The sequence below is a fragment of the Prorops nasuta genome, unplaced genomic scaffold (assembly GCF_024137725.1).
Source record: "Prorops nasuta isolate Cenicafe-Biocafe unplaced genomic scaffold, Cenicafe_Pnas_1.2 PNAS00018, whole genome shotgun sequence".
NCBI lineage: Eukaryota > Metazoa > Arthropoda > Insecta > Hymenoptera > Bethylidae > Prorops > Prorops nasuta.
In genome coordinates this window covers 2,352,310-2,370,830 of record NW_027116815.1, presented here as the reverse complement: position 1 = coordinate 2,370,830, position 18,521 = coordinate 2,352,310, and the positions used below count along the sequence as shown (strand labels likewise).

Below are 18,521 nucleotides of genomic sequence, written 5' to 3'. Positions count from 1 at the left end.
TACGTCTAGTAACGTTTAAAAATAAGTATCGGATGTTGAAACTCATGAGATTTTTTAGTATCCACCCAGCACATTTTTATCTCGTCGCTTTAGTTTTAACGCAGACGAATATATATAGTAACAAAAATCTGATTATTGGTATAATATATGAATAATATACATATAGTAGCAGAGAGAAACTCGATAGAAGGGAAGAGAGTGGAGGATGCGAAGATGGCACATATCTTCACTTTGGATTCTTCTGTGGGGTCCTTCTTGCAACTGTCCAATGATTCGTCCATCTCTCTCTCTCTCTCTCTCTCTCTCTCTCTCTCTCTCTCTCTCTCTCTCTCTCTCTCTCTCTCTCTCTCTCTCTCTCTCTCTCTCTCTCTCTTCTACCTCTTTATCTCCTTTGGTAAGCTCGGTGCCCCTCCAGGCCGAGAGAGACCCTTCCTCTCCCTGAGGAGAATAGAGCAATGCACGGGAGTGGGAAGGAGACGAGAGAAGAGAGAGAGAGAGAGAGAGAGAGTAGACAGAGCGCCTACGCCTCTCTGGTTGCCCCGGCAACTCAGCTTGGGGTTGGCCACCGTCGCCTCCATTCACCGCATCATCTGCCCCTCTTCTCCACCCTCTTTTCTCCTCAGCCCATATTTCTTTCCCTTCCCTTCCCTTCCTCTTATTCCACTTTATCCATCCTCTCTTTTCTCCTTCTAATTCAAGCATATTCGCGCGTGTATTTGCTAGCCATTACCGTCGTCCAGAGCTATGTACGTAGCGCAATTATCTCGCACACAGACAAAACTGTAACATCCCCTTGCTTGGCTTACTAGAGAGAGAGAGAGAGAGAGAGACTCCTTCCTTATATACATGTATATATACACATACTCTGCTATATTTCTTTATTTCATCCTCCAATTCTGCTTCCACTTATATTCATCCTCCTCCCTTATATATACACTTATATACGATAACTGTATATAATCCTTTCTCTCACAGGAGTGGCAGAAAATTATATACCACGTCCACCGTCCTCCTCTTCCTCCCTCCCATGGAGAAACACCTTAAAGTTAATTCCTTCAGGAAGGGAAAAGGAGGAGACGGCGGCTCCTCCAGAAGCCAACAGGATTAGCGGTTCCCGAATAATTCATGTATCCTCTTTGCTGGGTTTCAGCGAGTGCTCCCAGCTGTTTCTCCAGACAAGGCCAATTTACGTTTTATCTTCTCACCCTGATCGAACGAGAGTCGAGCCAGACTACCGTCGAACAATGCAGGGAAAGCTTTCTGGCAACGCTCATCGACAGAGACACCCTTTCATATTGATCTGTATATTTTACTTTTTTTTTTATCTCCCTATTAGTTAAATTCTCAATGGACAGATCTTTGCCGAAATAGAGGAAGAGCAAGGTGGCGCCTTCCACAGGTTCATCGATATTTTTATCTCGCAGTTTGATCATTAAAGTTGTTGTATTGTTAAGCGAGGAAAAGGATTTCGCTACGTTTACTTTGCTCGTAGCGTTTGAAGGAGAGATAACGCAGTTTCCACTCGCGTGGATTTTCGAAGAAATAAAAAGATAGGGAAGAAAAAGGGCGATGAATCGTTCAAGACGCGTAGGAGTACAAGGACAATTCGATCTTCCGCGTGAAGTATCTGGCTGAAGGGAATTTTAGCGGAGGTAAAGGAGTGAGCGTCGGAAAGAAAAGAAACATTGAGGGAAGAATGGTAAAATTTCGTTTAGCGAAGAGGGCCAAATTCGTGATGAGCCACTGTGTGCGAGTTAAAGGAGCTAGCACGGTTTATTTTGATTGCTGCTAGTCGTTGCTGTTGCTGCGCTACTTATCTATTTCTATCTTAGTCGTTTCTAAATATCAAGTGTAACTCGATTATGCACGGCGCTTACGTTAAGCTATAATCGATAATACCTACGCCCGACGAACACCCTGTATTATATATACACACAGCTCGCACGTCTATCTCTCTCTTACACCCAAACACACACACACTATTATCCCCTCCCTCTATCAATATATCCTGAAACAATAGATGCAACAGAACTAAATCTACAATGGATCCTGATTAAAGCAAACGTCTGACTGGCAAAACCGTGTATGATAAACAATATAGAGTTATTCTTGAGAAATATTTAAATACATCTCGTAAATACGACGAGAGAGAACCTCGTTTATTTGCAATAATGACTGTGGCATAACAAATACAGAATAAACTCTTTTAAAGTAAAATCATGACAGATTCGCGAGTACAGTGTTGAGAACTGTACAGTGAAGGTAAAAAAAATATTGAACAAGCCTATCCCAACGATATATGGAAATGCACGATTGCAATGATTTACTGTTCGAAATCGGCGGTACGTACACTTTCCATAAGAGATAAGCCAATTAAAAGTGAGCGCAACGCGATATGCGTTACAATTTAGCGCTGCTACAGAGATAGCGGGAGGAGGATAAAATGCGAGCTTAAAAGAGAAACGCCGTTGATATACAAACATTTCCCATTTATTTAGCACTCCGAACGCGCTCTTGACTCAAGGCTCGAGTCATTGATCAAGAAACGGGTAGGACTAGTTTCCTTGTCGAGAGCGTGATATAATGGAAAGGTACGGCAAATTGACGCACGCACATTCCTTATCTGCTAAAAGTGTTTGACCCGGGTCACTAGAATTACTTTGAATAGGGTGCGGTGATCTTTCGTCACGCTTCACATCCTCTTTAAGATTTTCCCCTCGAGCTTACCCGCCAGCTTTCAAACATATTCGCCGTGAAATCATTTAGATAAAATATTGCACAACAAGCGAGTCGCTCCTCTCCAGTCATCCTACGGGACTCGCGTTTTAAACTCTCACTCCCTCTATATATATATATATATATATATATATATATATATATATATAGGTATATATAACTCTTGGGAACGGTATAGCACTATTCATTCCAATTTCCCAATAAGTTTCAAGAGATTTCCATCGGTAATTATGAAAAGTCACGAAAATTGTCGTTGTGTAGGTGGAGACGAAGCAACGGGAGGACGAAATCGTTGGGAAAATTCAAAGCAACGAGCTAGAGGAAAATAAGAGACTCGTCGTGTCGTGTCGTGTCGTGTCGTGTTGCGTCGTGTCCCGTCGTGCTGCACCGCGCCGTTATCACGACGCAGGCCGATCGATTGTTGCATCGGTGAAGCGCGCGATAGCGTCTATCACGCGCACCACACACAGCTACGTGACAATTATTATCGCAAACCAGAGCGCGGCTTTTGATGTGGAGGCGTTTATAAATTTGTTGACACGTCGATAATCGTGCATCGCGTAAGCCCCGAGCAAAATCCGATTTGTAAATATTATAAGCCTACCAGGAAACTCTCCCCCCCCCCCCCTCCCCCTTTCTTGACATAATTTTCTCCACCCAAGAATAAACCATTCTCCCCCCTCTCGTTTCTACGTAGCCCAGAAGAAAAAACTCTTCCGCATCCTTCGCAAAATCCCTCTGTAATCGCAGAAAGAATTTTAAACGCGCCATCGGTCAATCGCAGCAGAAACGAAACGGTCGTAAAGTTAGGCCGGAGGCTGGAAAAATTGCTCCAAGCCCGTAATGACGTTTAACGAGTAAATAGGTGATAAGCGTAGTATTTGCTTATTTTTCGCGTGTAGCTTTGTGCAGTACAGTCGAGGTACACAGTATGTACGGTAGAGGACTGCGGGAGAGGCCGAAGCGGGTTGAAGCGAGAGAGTTTGGCGATGCGCGTGGACTAAGCTAGGTACAGGGAAGTGGTGGTGGACTGTACGTCTGGTTTACCCCTCTCCTCCTATCAGAGCGAAACAGCGTTATCTCCTCTCCCGCTCGACTATCTCTCTTGGATGGTTTGATAGCTTCCGTCTCCCTCTACCCCCCCCCCCCCTCTTCCTACATCGCTCACCCTCTCTCCGTCTCTATCACACGCCCGCCCCGATAGCGTTTCAACCAACGAGCCAAGCCGGGCCCGCTTTGGCTTTGTGCGCGCCGGGCGGCGGCGGCACATCAAAGCCTTCTAGTTCCCGCTCCGGCCTTTGACGGCTGCGTCGCAGCCGCTCGTTCAGGTTCAGTCATCGCTCGCTACGCGAACCTGCCACGCCGTCGATGAGCTCGCGCCCGAAACCCCCAGCGTATCAACAGCCATCCCAGGGTATCGGCATTGAAAAACCAGAAAAAACACCCACGCAGACCCTCGCGAGAGTCGCGAACGGCGAATGCCACCACGGGCCGTAAAGTGCGCGCGGTCGACCAAGGTGTCGTCTTCGTCGTCGTCTTCTTCGTCTTCTTCTTCGCCATCGTCGTCGTCGTGCAGGAAACGTCATTCGAAACCTCTGACAGCCGTCCAGTCGTCCCACGAAAGTACGCGACGTAGCAGCGACAAAGCGTCCTTGTCGAGAGCCGACAAAAACAGCGATTGCAGCAATATCAGCAAAGCTGGCGAGGGTCGATCGTGGTCAACGCGCATGCGTCCGACCCTGGGAAGCTGCGAGACCCGTGAAAATGCCATCTCGCCCCGTTGCATCGTCAGCTCGAAGAAGCGGAATGCCTCGAGTGCACCTGCTCATGGAACTGTATCCGAGAGTCATGCTACCGATAGTAAGAATGGTACCACGCGGGCTGGCCTTGACGAGGAGCTGGAGGAGGACCGCGATGATGGTCCTCTAGGAACTTTGGCACGTGACACTTCTTCGGCGCAAAACAGTATGGCCACCGATCGAATGGAGAGGACGGGGGATGACAAGGAGGCAAGGTCGAAGGATGGTATGAAGAATCAAACTACTCTGCACAGAGACAGAATTAGGAGGAGGAAGCAGGAGCGACAGTTGTTGAATAGAAGAAGGGTGAGAAAATCCGCAGCGACTGTGATTCTGGAAAAGTCTGATGGAAACGTAAGTCGTGGTGGTGCAGCATCTTCGAGCACATGCTCTTCATCCACATCGTCGATTGGCTCTTCAGCTTCCTCCTCTCCCTCCTCTTCCTCAGCCTCCGTTTCCTCGGCTACTGCGGACGTTGGAAAGCTGGCGACGGAGGGGAGTTGCGGGGACGAGGGAGCTACCGGCGTTGAAAATGGCGTCGTCGACGAGAACGACTCGCGACACGTGCCGCCACCTAGTCTGGAAAGCTTGAGGATCTCGCTGGAGAGTTACGATAGAAGTAGGATTTACCTGGCGCACGTGTGCTTTTTTGATTGGCGAGATTTGCCGTCCCGAAGAGGAAGCCTCTTGGGCGATGCATCGGAGCGGATATGGATGGTGGGGGCTGCTGATCACGAGGGACATCATCGGACACGCTTACTGGTCGCTGGACGTCACTGGAGACCACGTTGCTTGAGGAAGGTCAATATGTTGAGCCAGCCAGTGGTCTACGCTGGTGGTGGCAGAGGTTCCTTAACGACCGATCTCTTCCTTTGGTGGTTCCACCGTGAGTTCGCCATTACCGCCATGGCGATGCATCCGGATGGTGCCGTGCTAGTAGCTGAAATGGCCGAGTACCTACCTCCCGAATCCGACTGCGTAGCGGCTGATGGCTTAGTTCGATTGCTGATCGTGCCTAAAGATTGCCTGGAGACCAAAATTGTTCCTCGAGAACTGCGACTGAGACTCGCCATCAGCATCCTGTCCAGATTCTCTTGCTACAGTCTCTGCAATCTGAGGAAGAACGCTGAATGCCTTTCGAAGAATTCGGCCAATTCCGAAGAGACCGACGAACTCTTGACTCGCTTCCTGCGAAGGTTCGATCTGAAGGAGGCTTTCGTAGATCTTCACCGATCCTGGCTGAGCATCCGCTCGGAGACCTTTTCTCGCAGCTGGATCTTGCCACAGCTGGACAGGGAAGATCGACAGGTTAAATGTGACAAAATCCCAATTTTATCGACGCGAGCCCATACGACCAAAGACCTCGAAGACGATCGAATTTTGCTGATGGAACTGCAAACCTTGGCCAGGGAGGTTGGGTTAGTCGCTACTGATCAAGATTTCAAAAGTTGGATCGTCGACGAAGAGAGCGAACTGGCTCGTTGCGTTAGGAGGGACGAGCAGGAGGAAGAGGCTTTTAAGCCGAAGGTGGAGCCTGAACAAAAGTGGAAGGAATCCGATGAACGTGATACCGATAGAGAAGAAGCGGTTGAAGAAGAGAAGGAATGTGGAAGCAAGATCGAGAATAGGAAGGATAGGGTTGAGGACGGGACGGATGAGAAGGATGAACGGAAAATTAGTGAGACGTATGAGGATGCACCGAGTGCAGCTGAGGCAGTTGATCTGCTATCCAGAGTTTTGACCTGGATGGAAAGAGAACCACTCGATCCGGGAGTCCTTCTTACCGTCAGATCCATGCGCGATACTGCCTCACTTATGGTAAGCACCTGGCTGATAAGAGACAACCGCTCGAGTCATTGATCTGCCCGGAAAAAAGGGGAGTCGAAAGGAAAAGAAAAGGGGTAGTAGTAGTATTGGGTGGTGAAAGTAGGTAATAGTAAAGAGGTAGAGAGAGGGGGGGGGGAATGGGAGTGGAAGCTTACGGCCTCTAAGCAGATTGAACTAATTTCATCGACTGTCACTTGAAAGGTAAAGAAAGTGGGCTCGGAGGATGGTTGCTTTAAGAGCCACTTGAATTTGGCAATACACCAAGCAGACGAAAAAGTCGAACGCGCCCCCTCTGACTTTCAAGGAGATGTGCTATATATACATACTATAACTTCTTGCACAAATTAATGCTTCAACTTGATAGCTCCTCTTACAAACCATTCAGCCGAATATCTTATTTCTCTCCAACTTTTCAGACTAAGTAAATTCTTCACCGATTCTCGAGTATGGCAATATCTCAGCCCTTGCGTATACAGTTTGCCCTTCGATTCACAACCGTTTCTTTCGGACATTCGCAACTCTTAACAATTTACGTATCGTTATCTTAAGGAGAAATATTTTGCGACACTCGTTCATTTTTAAATGTGTGAAATTTCTGTAATAGCTCTTCTAACGTATGAATGTTTTTGTTTTTTTTTTCAGGCGAGCAAAATGGGTCTTGCTGGAACGCATCCAAGTGGACTTCCCTTCTTTTGTCCGAATGGGGATCATCTAGCGCAGCCACCACCAGCCCATATGGGCATTCCACCCTATGGGACGCTGGATGCGGGCAAAGCGGCCGCTGCGGCCGGTGAGTACTGGTCACCGGATGCTTCCAACCATGACCACCCATCCACACATCCCGCACATTGGAAACGACTCCTCGTAGCAGCAGCCTCCACAGGTCAGCTTTGCAAATACGAGTCGAAAGGAAAATTCTTAACTTTTTCATCAGCTGATCTACCGTCCAAATTTTTCGTCACACCTACTATTTGCAAACGCTCCATGAACAATGGAAGTTTTGCCAACTCTTCAACGCTGGAACGCAATTTACTGCGATCTGCAAAATCTACTATTTTCAACTGTATCACACTCAACATCTTCTCACAACTCCCTCTAATGATTTGAAACACGAATGTAGTTTAGGTGGAGGTTGCTGTTGATCCCAAAATTGCATCACAACATTTCTTACTCTTTCAACGTATAAACTTTCTCACACCTCTCATTGTGTCGATGAACGAAGATGCAGTTGACACGTTATCATCGGTAATCAGGAATACGAAAACAAGGACCAATTAACACTTTTACCGCTCCTCTCGTTTATTAGCATTCGAGTGAGCGACGTTTATTTTTATACGGTGATTCTGACTGATTAATGCAGATAACTTTTTCATTAGCACATCAAAACTGCGTGGAAGCAAGGTGGGCTGGAGCGAAGGGAATATTTCTTTGTGAAGAAAAACACATATACACAGCGAGAAACGTAAACTAACACACCGGGAAATATTGATATTTCAGTAGAGTCCTAATTGAAGGGACATTTCTTACTCTCGGTGAGTGAAGAGACAGCGAGGCTGGGTCTGAAAGGCGATTCGTAAAGAGCTAAAGGGGGTCCCCGAGCCAGATAAAGGGACAAGGAGAAGGAGGAGAGAGGGAGAGTAAGAGAGATAGGGAGAAAGGGTGGAAAAGAGGAAACGCTGAAGAGAGGGTCTCGCGAATTGGCGCCAAGTAGGCGAATAAGAGGAGAAGTCACCATTAGGCTAATCAGTGAGGCATGCAGCAGCCTCTCTCTTGTAGCGGGTCAAGGAGGTTTCAACCCACCTCTCTATTTCTTTCCCCAGCTCTTCTCATGCTCCCACCTCCCCCCTCTCTCCTACTCTCTCTTTTTTTCTCTCTCCTTCACCTCCTCTTACGAAAATCCACCCTCAACATCTTCTCGTATTAACTACGGCTATTGCGCGCTACCAATTGAAAGTCGGTACTCTCGAGTAGTGCTCGTAACGATTTTAAGTAATGGTAAATATTATGTTCATATTTTTTCTATATTTAATTTGCCGAAGAGGGAGGTTGGGAGAAAGATGGAAAGGGATAGAGAGGCAGGGGACATTAGAGGGAAGGAAATTTTTCGCAAGGTTTCAGTTTGTCTTGCGGTCCACGGGCAAGAGCCAGTGCGGGATATACCGGGGCATCCCTTCTTCATGGGGAATATGTAGATGGGGTTGATAGCGTTTATGCACGACTACAGGTTCATTCGGTGACTCAGGTTCTTTGTCTTGCAAACGAGGGAACATTGCGTTTCCTCTTATCCTCCCTTATATACCACCCTCAATAGAAAGCGGCCTTCGCCCTCGGCTTCATCCCTTCACCTTACCCTCTCTCCGTCCACCATCTTTACCTATTCCTCTCACCCCTCACCCCACCCCTCCACGCATTCGTCGTACTCTCTCCTCTCCTGCTTCGCTGTCTGCTTCCCAGACATCCACCCGAATAATGTCATATCTAATTTCCGCTTCTCTTTTTCCTCATATTTATTCATCCATTTTTTCCCATACCTTTTGCATCTCCAACTGTGTAATTCTTCGCTTTACACCACGTGTCGTTATTTCCCAGTCGGCGTGTAATTTCTCGAGGAAAAAAAACTTGACAAGAGGAATTTCGGGAGGGAAGAAGGGGCGAAGCACTCCCAATTTAAAGAATTTTCGGTTGTTACAAGATGGGGGAGAGGAGGGAAACGAGGTAAGGGGTGGCGGGGGGGGGGGGGAGAGGGGGCGGTGGTACACCGAACTCCGAGAACTGGAGTTGTTGGAGAATAAAAGAGTAATTTTCCGGGTGATGAGACGCCGATAACGGGGTTGCAGACTGCCGATTCGACTGGAAGGTGATTAAGCACACATGACGAAGCCCGCGTACTCACCAGGATATTGCGGACCACCCCTTTCGATTCTCTGCCCCTTCTTACCCCCTCGATCTCAATCTCAATTCCAATCACTTCTCCTGGAGCAGCTTGCCAACGAGGATCGTCATTTCCATCGCACGGCTCCCTTCAGACAGAGAACGATACATCCTTCCCGCGCCGCGTATCCTGTCTGCCACGGTAAAACCTTGGCTGGCCACCCCTACGATTACACTAACCTGCCTGTTAAGCAAGTCAACCAATCGTGACGTCTCTCCTTCAATTTTCTACAAAATACCAAATAGCTTATTTCAACTTTCCACCATTTGCCATTAGCTTGGCTCTGAAAAACAGTTAGGCCAGGCCGTTTAAACTCTCCCCGCAATTAGAGCTTTATTTTTTCGACCTCCCGATCATCAGCTGTCATTCCCGTGAAATAGATCCATCTTGTTAGCCAAATTTAAGATAATAGGTAGTTTACGGCTATCGCGAGCGTTTTAATCATCGTTACGGAGAGTGGCTCTATCAATCGAAACCACGCATTGACCGCTGTTGCATGCCGAAACGCTCGGTGTATAAGTGCGTATACACAGCCTCGTGACAAGAAGGGTCGAGCTTTCCAACGCTCACAGCAGCAGCGACGCGCCTCCAGGCTACCCGGAGTTTCGACAGTGAAGGGACCTCTGCCCGATCGCTTTACAATTACATATTTTCCTGCCGAAATAACATCAAAGAAATATCGTCGTCCAAATGATAGTTTTAATTTTCTTCGTCTCTTCTTTCCTCTTCCCTTAATTCCTACACCGTGGGCGAGCGTTATCAGCGAAAAGAGATGTGCAATGCGAGAGAAGCGGTCAAAGAAAAGTGGCTAATGGACTCTTTGGATAAAGATGAGGAGGAAAAATGTAAAGGGGACGTTTAAGAGTAATTGAAGAAAGCTTGGTGCAGCTATGAAGGGATTAAAATGAAAGTGATGCGAAGTATAAAGAAGTTTATGAGGAAAGAGGAGAGAACGAGGGAGAAGAAGGGGAAAGAGTAGAGCCAGGTCAGGGAGATCGTTTATTGGACTCGTGAAAGAGTCTCGTCGGGCACACCGATACTCCTTTTGGTGTTTCTCGTCTCTCTTAACCCTCGTGAAGCCAATTACACTTGGCTCGCCAAAGGCACTCCACTTACCTATCTGCCTATCTATCTTCTCTACACTCGCTCTCCCCTCTTATTCCATCAGCAACAATCGTTGCGGTAGTACACCGACCAAACTGTTCTATAACACCCGTGTATTACAAAAATCAACCATGGAGCCAAAATTGCTATTTCATGCGTCTCCATTGAAAAACAAATTTTTCCTTTTCATTCCTGATTAACGATGATAATTACGTATTAGAAATTTTAATGGGAAAAAGCACTATGGTATCAGTGGTACCACCTCGGTGGTAAAAACGATTACGTCACTCGAGGACTCCGTTTCACATTATTAACCATAAATCTGTAAGTAAAATCTATTCTCGTTTCAGGTCTTACAAGAGCACCAATGTATCCCTTTTCGTCGGGTCAATATTCGTATCCTATGCTTAGTCCAGAAATGACGCAAGTCGCTGCTTCGTGGTAAGTAAATTTTTCAATAAGAATAAAATTGCCGATTATATTCTCCGACTATCGTCGTCCTGTGTAATCTAAGACCAAAGATATACAGGGACTTTGAGAGGTTAATGAATAATAGACGCGCGAGGTAAGGACTATTAGGCGACGTGCTATATCTTCGATTACGAATTTACGCTGGAATTTTTCGGTAAATCTCGGAAACTAAGTAATGGGACTTTGGTCAACCGGTGGTCATCCTCTCAGTTCCGGTCTATTAGACCAAATACACGACTTCAGCACCCTCCTCTTATGAGGTCTCAGGGCCTAAGTTTCCCTCCTTGTTATTTGCTTTCTGTTCTCCTATCCTAAATTGAGATTTTCCACGGATCATTAGTTCCCTTCTCCTCAATTAGGAAGAACCACCCTATCGTTTTTCGCTTCAACTCGCCTGATACGATAACCATCGTCGATGCTCGTCGTTTTCCAATTTCTCGGAAAAGGAGAATCTCGAAACTTTAGCAATTTGTCTCTCTGTGTATATATAGAATTTATAAAATTTTATTAAATATTCACTATTATATACGTTCTCGAGAGATATTATTAAACGTTATTGATTTTAGGCACACACCAAGCATGTATCCAATTTCCCCAGCAAACGCAGGCTTTCGAAGTCCGTATCCTACAAGTTTGCCCATCACGAGCTCCAGTCTGCCCAGGTAAGTCTGTGCGGTGCTTTGCATATTTGTATATTAACTATGATTTAATTATTGTTACATTGAGATCGAAGCTATCCTATTAGAAACTCGCGAAAGTGCTTTACGCCCTAGGATCAGTAATGAGACTCGTACGAATTTTTCAGTGATCTTTATCGGTTTTCACCTACTGGTCTCATGCCACCGCACCCAGGACTTAGTCCACACGCGCACGCTTTAGCTTCACATGCATTGGTGTCTTCAGCGCCGAAAGCGGATCATTCTACATTGGATCATAATCATAGGTATTTATCTATCGATCCTCCATTATTTTTACAATCCTATACCCTAATACCATGCACTCATAGTGTACATCTATCCTCTCCTACTAGTCCCACTGAGAAGGTTAACAATGGCTCCACAATCCTATCAATATACTTGAGAAAAACGAAGACTGTACCTACAAATGGATAGCATTGAGAAATGAGACTAATAATAAGAAATCAAACCGCGAAGTGGCAGCACTATCTGTACACACATCGAAACACTGCTAACATTAAATTAACAGAATAATAGAAAAATATTAAGAAAAAGAATATCAATGAACAGGATAGAAGTTATCCGAAAACAAGAATTAAGATGGATTTTCAAGGAGAAAAGAAATCTTGATTGAAAATACAGAGAGACGGACCCAGTAAGGGTAAAGAAGGGTTTGCCAGTCGATATGAAAAATGGAGGGGAAAGAGTGAACGATCGATAAGGGATAAGTTTGAGGGGACGTGCGTGTGCTACATACATATATACGTATATAGATGGAAGGTTTAAGGCTACCGTGGATAAGGAAGGGTGGCTTTGCGTTTAGTTTGCGAGATTGTCGTAGGGGGGTAGCACGTTTGGCGAAAGACAGGAATGAATCGCGGTGCGATCGAATTGCAGGCAAGTTGTATGGTCGTGGCACTCGTAGCGGCTCGGGGTAGCATCGAGCCCCCCTAGGATTCTACGGTTCTTCTTCCCCCACTCTTTCCTCTCTACCTCGGCAACTTACCCTCCCTCTGTGACAATGCATCTCCCTTTAGCCTTGGCCTCGTACGTTATTTTCTCTCTCCGTGTCCATCCCGTTTGAGTCGCGCGCAGCGTCTGCGCTCTTCTGATATCCGCGACGCCACTGACGCGCGTTATGTATTGATCATTACCTTCTTAAACAGATTTGTAATTTGCATTAGTACTCGGCCGATCGCCGCCTGGCCGTAAACTCGCGTTGCAAATCCTCGGCATGATTGTTTATACAAATTCTCGTCGCACGTGTCGCCTCTGCTCTCTTTCTTTTTCATCCCCCATCTCACCCCCTGCCCCCCCTCTCTCCCTCTCTATCAATCTATATCCGTCACTGCATGAAAAATGCTAGTGGGAGTCCTCGTTCTTTGTCTTAACGCGCGAAGCCAGCAGTTCTCGACTTTCCCTCTCGATGGACCGCAACTCGCACTCGCACGTACCAACTCGATCCTGGGGAGCCACGTGATAGCTCGTCTAGTCGTTCGAGAGAGCACGAGTAGCCATGGGAGAATAATAAATGAGGAATAGTGGCGTGAGACGTGTGAATTTAAGGGGATGTTGGAATGGCGCGGCGTGCATAGAAGGGTGAAGGTTGGAATTTTGTTAAATCGAGGGGGAGGGAAAAGGGAGGGGGTTGGGGTAGTGAAGAAAAAGTCGTTGCAAAAGGTGTGAGATGTTATCCGATAGCAGGTTAGGACGCGAGTGTTGTTGATTGTGGTACTCGTGTGCGGATCGACAGCAGCGCCACGCCAAACGTGTTAAAAGCAGAAAAAGAAAGGATAAGCGGGAGAGAATGCAATCTTCAACCCCTTCTACAGCGTCGCTGCGCGAATTATACATTGGCGAGATGGTAGGGTGCTCGTTGCTGCTCGAGCCATGAATCGCGATGATGGCTCACCTCACCCCAACCCCACCCCCGTCCAAGTCCCTCGTTCCGCGATAATCAATCGTCGTAACACTGGTCGTCGGTGATTCTGGCCAAGAATCATCAGGACGCCCGCGTTATCCTGTAAAATTACTCGCGAATAGACGGAAGAGATTTTAGGGGGAGAGAAAGAAAGGGGGAGAGAAAGAGAGAGAGAGAGAGAGAGAGAGAGAGAGAGGGGGGGGGGAGGGGGGAGAGAGAGAGAGTTACTCGGAATCCTGGAACATTAGAATTTTCTATAGGGAGGCATATTGGACGAGAGACACCAGTCGCGATGGAGGGGGAGTGTAAGAGTGTCTGCGTGTATGCGTGTGTGTGAGAGAGAGAGAGAGAGAGAAGGTGAAACGGGGAGAGAGTGCATCAAACGGAGTAGATCAAATAGAACGGATAGATGGGCTGAAATATGTAGTCCATGAGAAAGCGAGAGAAACTGTCCGTGATGAATCCTTCACGTAGGATAATTCTTCGTTGGATAACGCAGGTGGAACAACTGTAGGATTATTCGAACATTTTTGCAGTGATACGTGCGTCTCGTCGCGTCGAGTGATTATGAAGAATTAATTTAGCAGGAAACAGGAATTGGGAAGCTCGCGGCGACAAAAGGACAAAGGTTCGCAATGGCGAGTGCTTGCCGGTTATACGTTTCACTTGGAGAATACTTGGAGGCATCCGAAGCTGCAGCAATTATTATGCTTCTCCGTTCAGTAAAACAGATCAATCTTTGCGCCTACACTACAGTGTCCACGCCAATTATTCCACTTATCTACGTTGCGTGTGTATCTCTCCTGCAAATCCAATCAGTGTAAATCACTTGACATATGTGCGTGTATGCGTTTGCGCTTGCAAATAAAAATCATTATGAAAGAGTCCAGTGCGACGATTGTATAGATATAGAAACAAGGGGGAATACGATGTTTACAATAAGACTGATGGATGATAAGGTGACGAATTAATAGCAAGAGCTGTGCATGTATGTGTGGATGTGTGCACTTGTCAGAGTACTGACTGACTGGAATAATAGATTGTAAAAGAAAAGCGTGCTCGTATAACGTATAGATGCCGGACATAAAACTTGTAAAACCCCATGAGACTTTATACCGCAGTGGTATAAAGTAGGTACAAGATTACCAGCGATTGTAAGAATGTAAGAAAGTAGCATAACTGATGGCTGTTGTATGGCAAAAGGGGTCACTCGAGGTTTTATATACGCATGTATTTGTATAAATTGAATATCATTAAATATATACACACACACACATACGCAACATCCAAGCAGCTATGATAAAATTGATGGAAAGTACAGATACGTGAATCGAGTTTTGGCCTATTGGGAAGGAAGAAAGTGAAAAAAGGAAAGAAGAGACGAGACATTGGATCTTTTGATGGATCGAGTTAAATCGGTTCTGTGGGCGTAGGGTCCCACGAGCACGAGGAGTCTGCATATGGCAATGGAGCCCGAGTGTCTGGAGCCATTGAACTTAGTGATTAAAAAGGACGACGCTAGTAATGAAACTTCCACCACCTTTACAGAGGACAACATCAATAATAAAATTGACGAGGAGAAAGAGGAGTCGAAGATACAGGACAACATGGCAATACTACAGGATGCCATGAAGTCTGATTCAAATTTACCAGCAGCTGATCACAAAATTCTAACAGCTCTATATATGAGCAGTCTTATGCAAATGTCAAATTCGAGCGTGCCTAGGGGAGTAACCCCACCACCTTACGCAGCTCAGCACAATTTCATGCAGCTCCTAGCCATGGTTGAAGCGAGGCATCGTATTTGGCAGCAAATGAACTGGTCGATGCCACAAAGTTTTGCTAGAAATCCTTTGGGCCTTCCACAGCCCTATTTCGACAATCCTGTTTCAAGTTTGACCGATCAACTTTGTAGCTCCCCAAATTCCACATCTGCATATTCTCTAGCCACTGCGAAACCCGAACCTCTAAGTCACGAAGCCAAGCAACCCTATTTTAAACGGTACAATCTTTCACTAAATTTCTATCACAATTTTTCAGCGGAATCTCTTCTCTTCGCACCTCCCTCCTACCCCCTTCTTCCCGTCACTCCCTTCTCACTCTCAGTCTGCATAATTATAATACATTCGTATATTTTCAGGTCTACGATAGAACAGAAAAATTCTGCATCGTTGCCTACGGATAATTCAAAGAATCAGGACACGGGACAGCAGAATAATCAAGGTAACACGCTCTTACCGAGATACAATTACGATATCTAGCACAAAGGTGTTATTGTATTATTAAACAATCGTATTTCCAACAGATAAGAAAAAACCCCATATAAAAAAGCCTTTGAATGCATTTATGCTTTATATGAAGGAAATGAGAGCAAAAGTAGTAGCTGAATGCACTTTAAAAGAAAGCGCTGCCATTAACCAAATTTTGGGAAGAAGAGTGAGTATACCATGTTATATACGAAATATTTATATCATAATACATTATTTCTTACATCAGGATTTTCAAATTATTATCTTGCCGTGTACATAATTAAAATTTTACTAATCTTTACAATAATAAGAGAAAATTTCATAAATACCATTTTTACTCATACAACTGGCATTGATACATATACTATACACATAGATATATATGAATATATGTGTGTGTGTGTGTGTATTTTAAATACTATAATCCTGATGGAAAACAGTGAAAATAATTACTATTCTCTGAATTACGTTATTATAGTTTTTAAAGTTACAAAAGCAAAAAGATCTTCGCTACTGAGCTACGATTAATCATGGTAAAATTTTGATATAACTGGAAGAGATACTTGAAAGAAAATTTGATTGCAAATAGTTTTAAGTGTGCAACATGGTCGAATTGTACATGATCATTGTATAACGCTTTGCGATAGATTTCACGAGTCACGGGGATTTTTTATTATTGTATACCTACTAGTATCTCAGTACAAATAAAGCATTGTAGGTGGGATCTAAGGAATCCGAGTTGACCGGTGATCCGGGAAGCTGGATTCGTGGGCGCCCCCGTTGTTGTACGTGCAACAGTAATATATGGTAGGAGCATAGTGTGATGTTAGTAAGAATGGCGATAGCGATAAGGATATATATATATATATATATATAAGGAGGATCATATTGTGAGGATGATTATGTTATATATGGCAAAAGATGGGATTTAAAAATTAGTGCACGTTGAACGATGGTAGGGGGATGTTTAGTGGCTAAATCTGAAATTTGGGGGTATGACACGCAGTGGCACTCGCTAAGTCGGGAGGAGCAGGCGCGGTATTATGAGGCGGCCAGGACGGAGCGCCAGCTTCATCAGCAACGATATCCCGGCTGGAGTGCCAGGGATAACTACGGATATGGCAGCAAGAAGAAGAAGAGGAAGAAAGAGCGCTCCGCAGATCCCACCGGAGGTACCACTTTCCAGTGCTAGAACAGCAGGCCCTTAATAATTCATTATAATAATTAATAACTTTCTACTATAGTTCATTGATTGATTGATTGATTGATGACTGATGATTGATTGATTGATTGATTGATTGAAACGATCACAAGGTCTTTGTACGTCAAAGTCTTCTGTTTTTATTCGTTTTTTTTTCTTTTGTTTGTTTCTCATTTTGTTCTTCTGGCATTCACTCTTCTGACGTGCGGACTACTATATATATATTTATATATTCATGTATCAGCGTATCTTAACAGATATATACATTTATATATTGATATATCTCTCTCTTTTTATAAACATATACATATAAGAATGCACATATGTATATATAACTCTACGATTTAATTGGATTGTCTATAAGGATTGCGGAATGTAGCGCAGCAAAGTTGATAAAAGCAAAACGAATTCTCGGGGCATGCATTGTCAATCCTATTTATCTGGCCAACTCCCTGAAGCGGTATTCGTTCTTGAAAAAAAAATCTTAAAACTGCTATTATTTATAAAGTCAAAACTGTTAAAATGAAACGGAGAGACCTAAGCTATGCAGGATGTCTGATGGAGAATTGATGAATGGTGAATTATACCCAGTCGATGAAGCGTGAAAATACTTTCATTAAATTTGCGTTCGAGCACTGTGCCCGAACTTAAAGTAATGTAAATTATAGAATTTTCCCCTACTCTATGTGCGTGTACATACGACGACTGACGATCGAGTTTCCGTAAATCCTAAACTCTTGCCCGTTGTTGAATGAAGATAAAGAAACCTGTGCAAATGATGATTATTTTTATCGAAAAAATTTGAGGAATTTGGCGAGACTCGAAGGAGAATTCTATCAGACATCCTATATACGCTACAGGTATGAAAGTAGTATGCTTTGTTCAGTTGTTTATGTTGTTGATTTTGATTTTCTTGCAATAATAAGTGATATGGTAAGGTATAAAGGACGAGAGACATTACTATAATGTAAAATAGCGGTGCAACCGAGGGTCGCGGGACAACGTAGGCTGTTCTTCTAGCACTTTAAACGGAAAGTAGGGACCCCAATGTTACTGAAATGCTATAAGGGAACAACTAATTTTCTAGTTAAAGAGAGTAATCAAATCTTCATTATAGGAAAATTAGGGTGTGGCGGAAATAGTAAGAAAACTAAGTAGCGTATATAGTATATTTTTGCTCTTGATTGCATTATTATTTAGCCACGGTCTCTGCACAATTACAAAAGTGTTTGGTTCTCTCTCTCGGTAGTGGCACGCGCTAGGGCGAGAGGAACAGGCCAAGTATTATGAGTTGGCGCGACGGGAGAGACAGTTGCACATGCAGCTGTACCCTGACTGGTCTTCCCGCGCAAATACCAACCGAACTAAGAAGAGGAAGCGCAAACAAGACACAAACAGTGATCCTGGAGGTACCCCACAAGTCACACTCCACACATTCTTACAAATACCCAATTACTATTACCACCCACAATTATACCACCACATCTCCACCACCATCTCTTCACCCTGTTTCATTATTACATATTATACTTATACTCTTTATTGCTACACTACATTATGTTGCATGTTTTCCCCGTCTTGGGGCTTTGGGTCGATATATTATA

At 44.8% G+C, this 18,521-nt stretch overlaps 1 protein-coding gene across 8 annotated transcripts in view; it reads left to right on the top strand.

Moving 5' to 3' along the window:
- Nucleotides 1-18,521, top strand: part of pan (pangolin) — a 143,809-nt gene that overhangs the window by 115,534 nt on the left and 9,754 nt on the right. For 2 of the 8 annotated variants that reach the window (XM_066738503.1, XM_066738507.1), the window contains exons 4-10: nucleotides 7,005-7,245; nucleotides 10,749-10,839; nucleotides 11,436-11,531; nucleotides 11,675-11,812; nucleotides 15,608-15,690; nucleotides 15,773-15,903; nucleotides 18,167-18,326. In XM_066738503.1, coding sequence (XP_066594600.1) covers nucleotides 7,005-7,245; nucleotides 10,749-10,839; nucleotides 11,436-11,531; nucleotides 11,675-11,812; nucleotides 15,608-15,690; nucleotides 15,773-15,903; nucleotides 18,167-18,326 — 940 coding nt within the window. Of the gene's footprint in view, nucleotides 1-4,116; nucleotides 6,354-7,004; nucleotides 7,246-10,748; nucleotides 10,840-11,435; nucleotides 11,532-11,674; nucleotides 11,813-12,896; nucleotides 13,146-13,225; nucleotides 13,411-13,727; nucleotides 15,470-15,607; nucleotides 15,691-15,772; nucleotides 15,904-16,722; nucleotides 16,889-18,166; nucleotides 18,327-18,521 lie in introns of those variants that run through there. The other 6 variants (XM_066738502.1, XM_066738505.1, XM_066738501.1 and 3 more) reach the window with 5 other exon arrangements.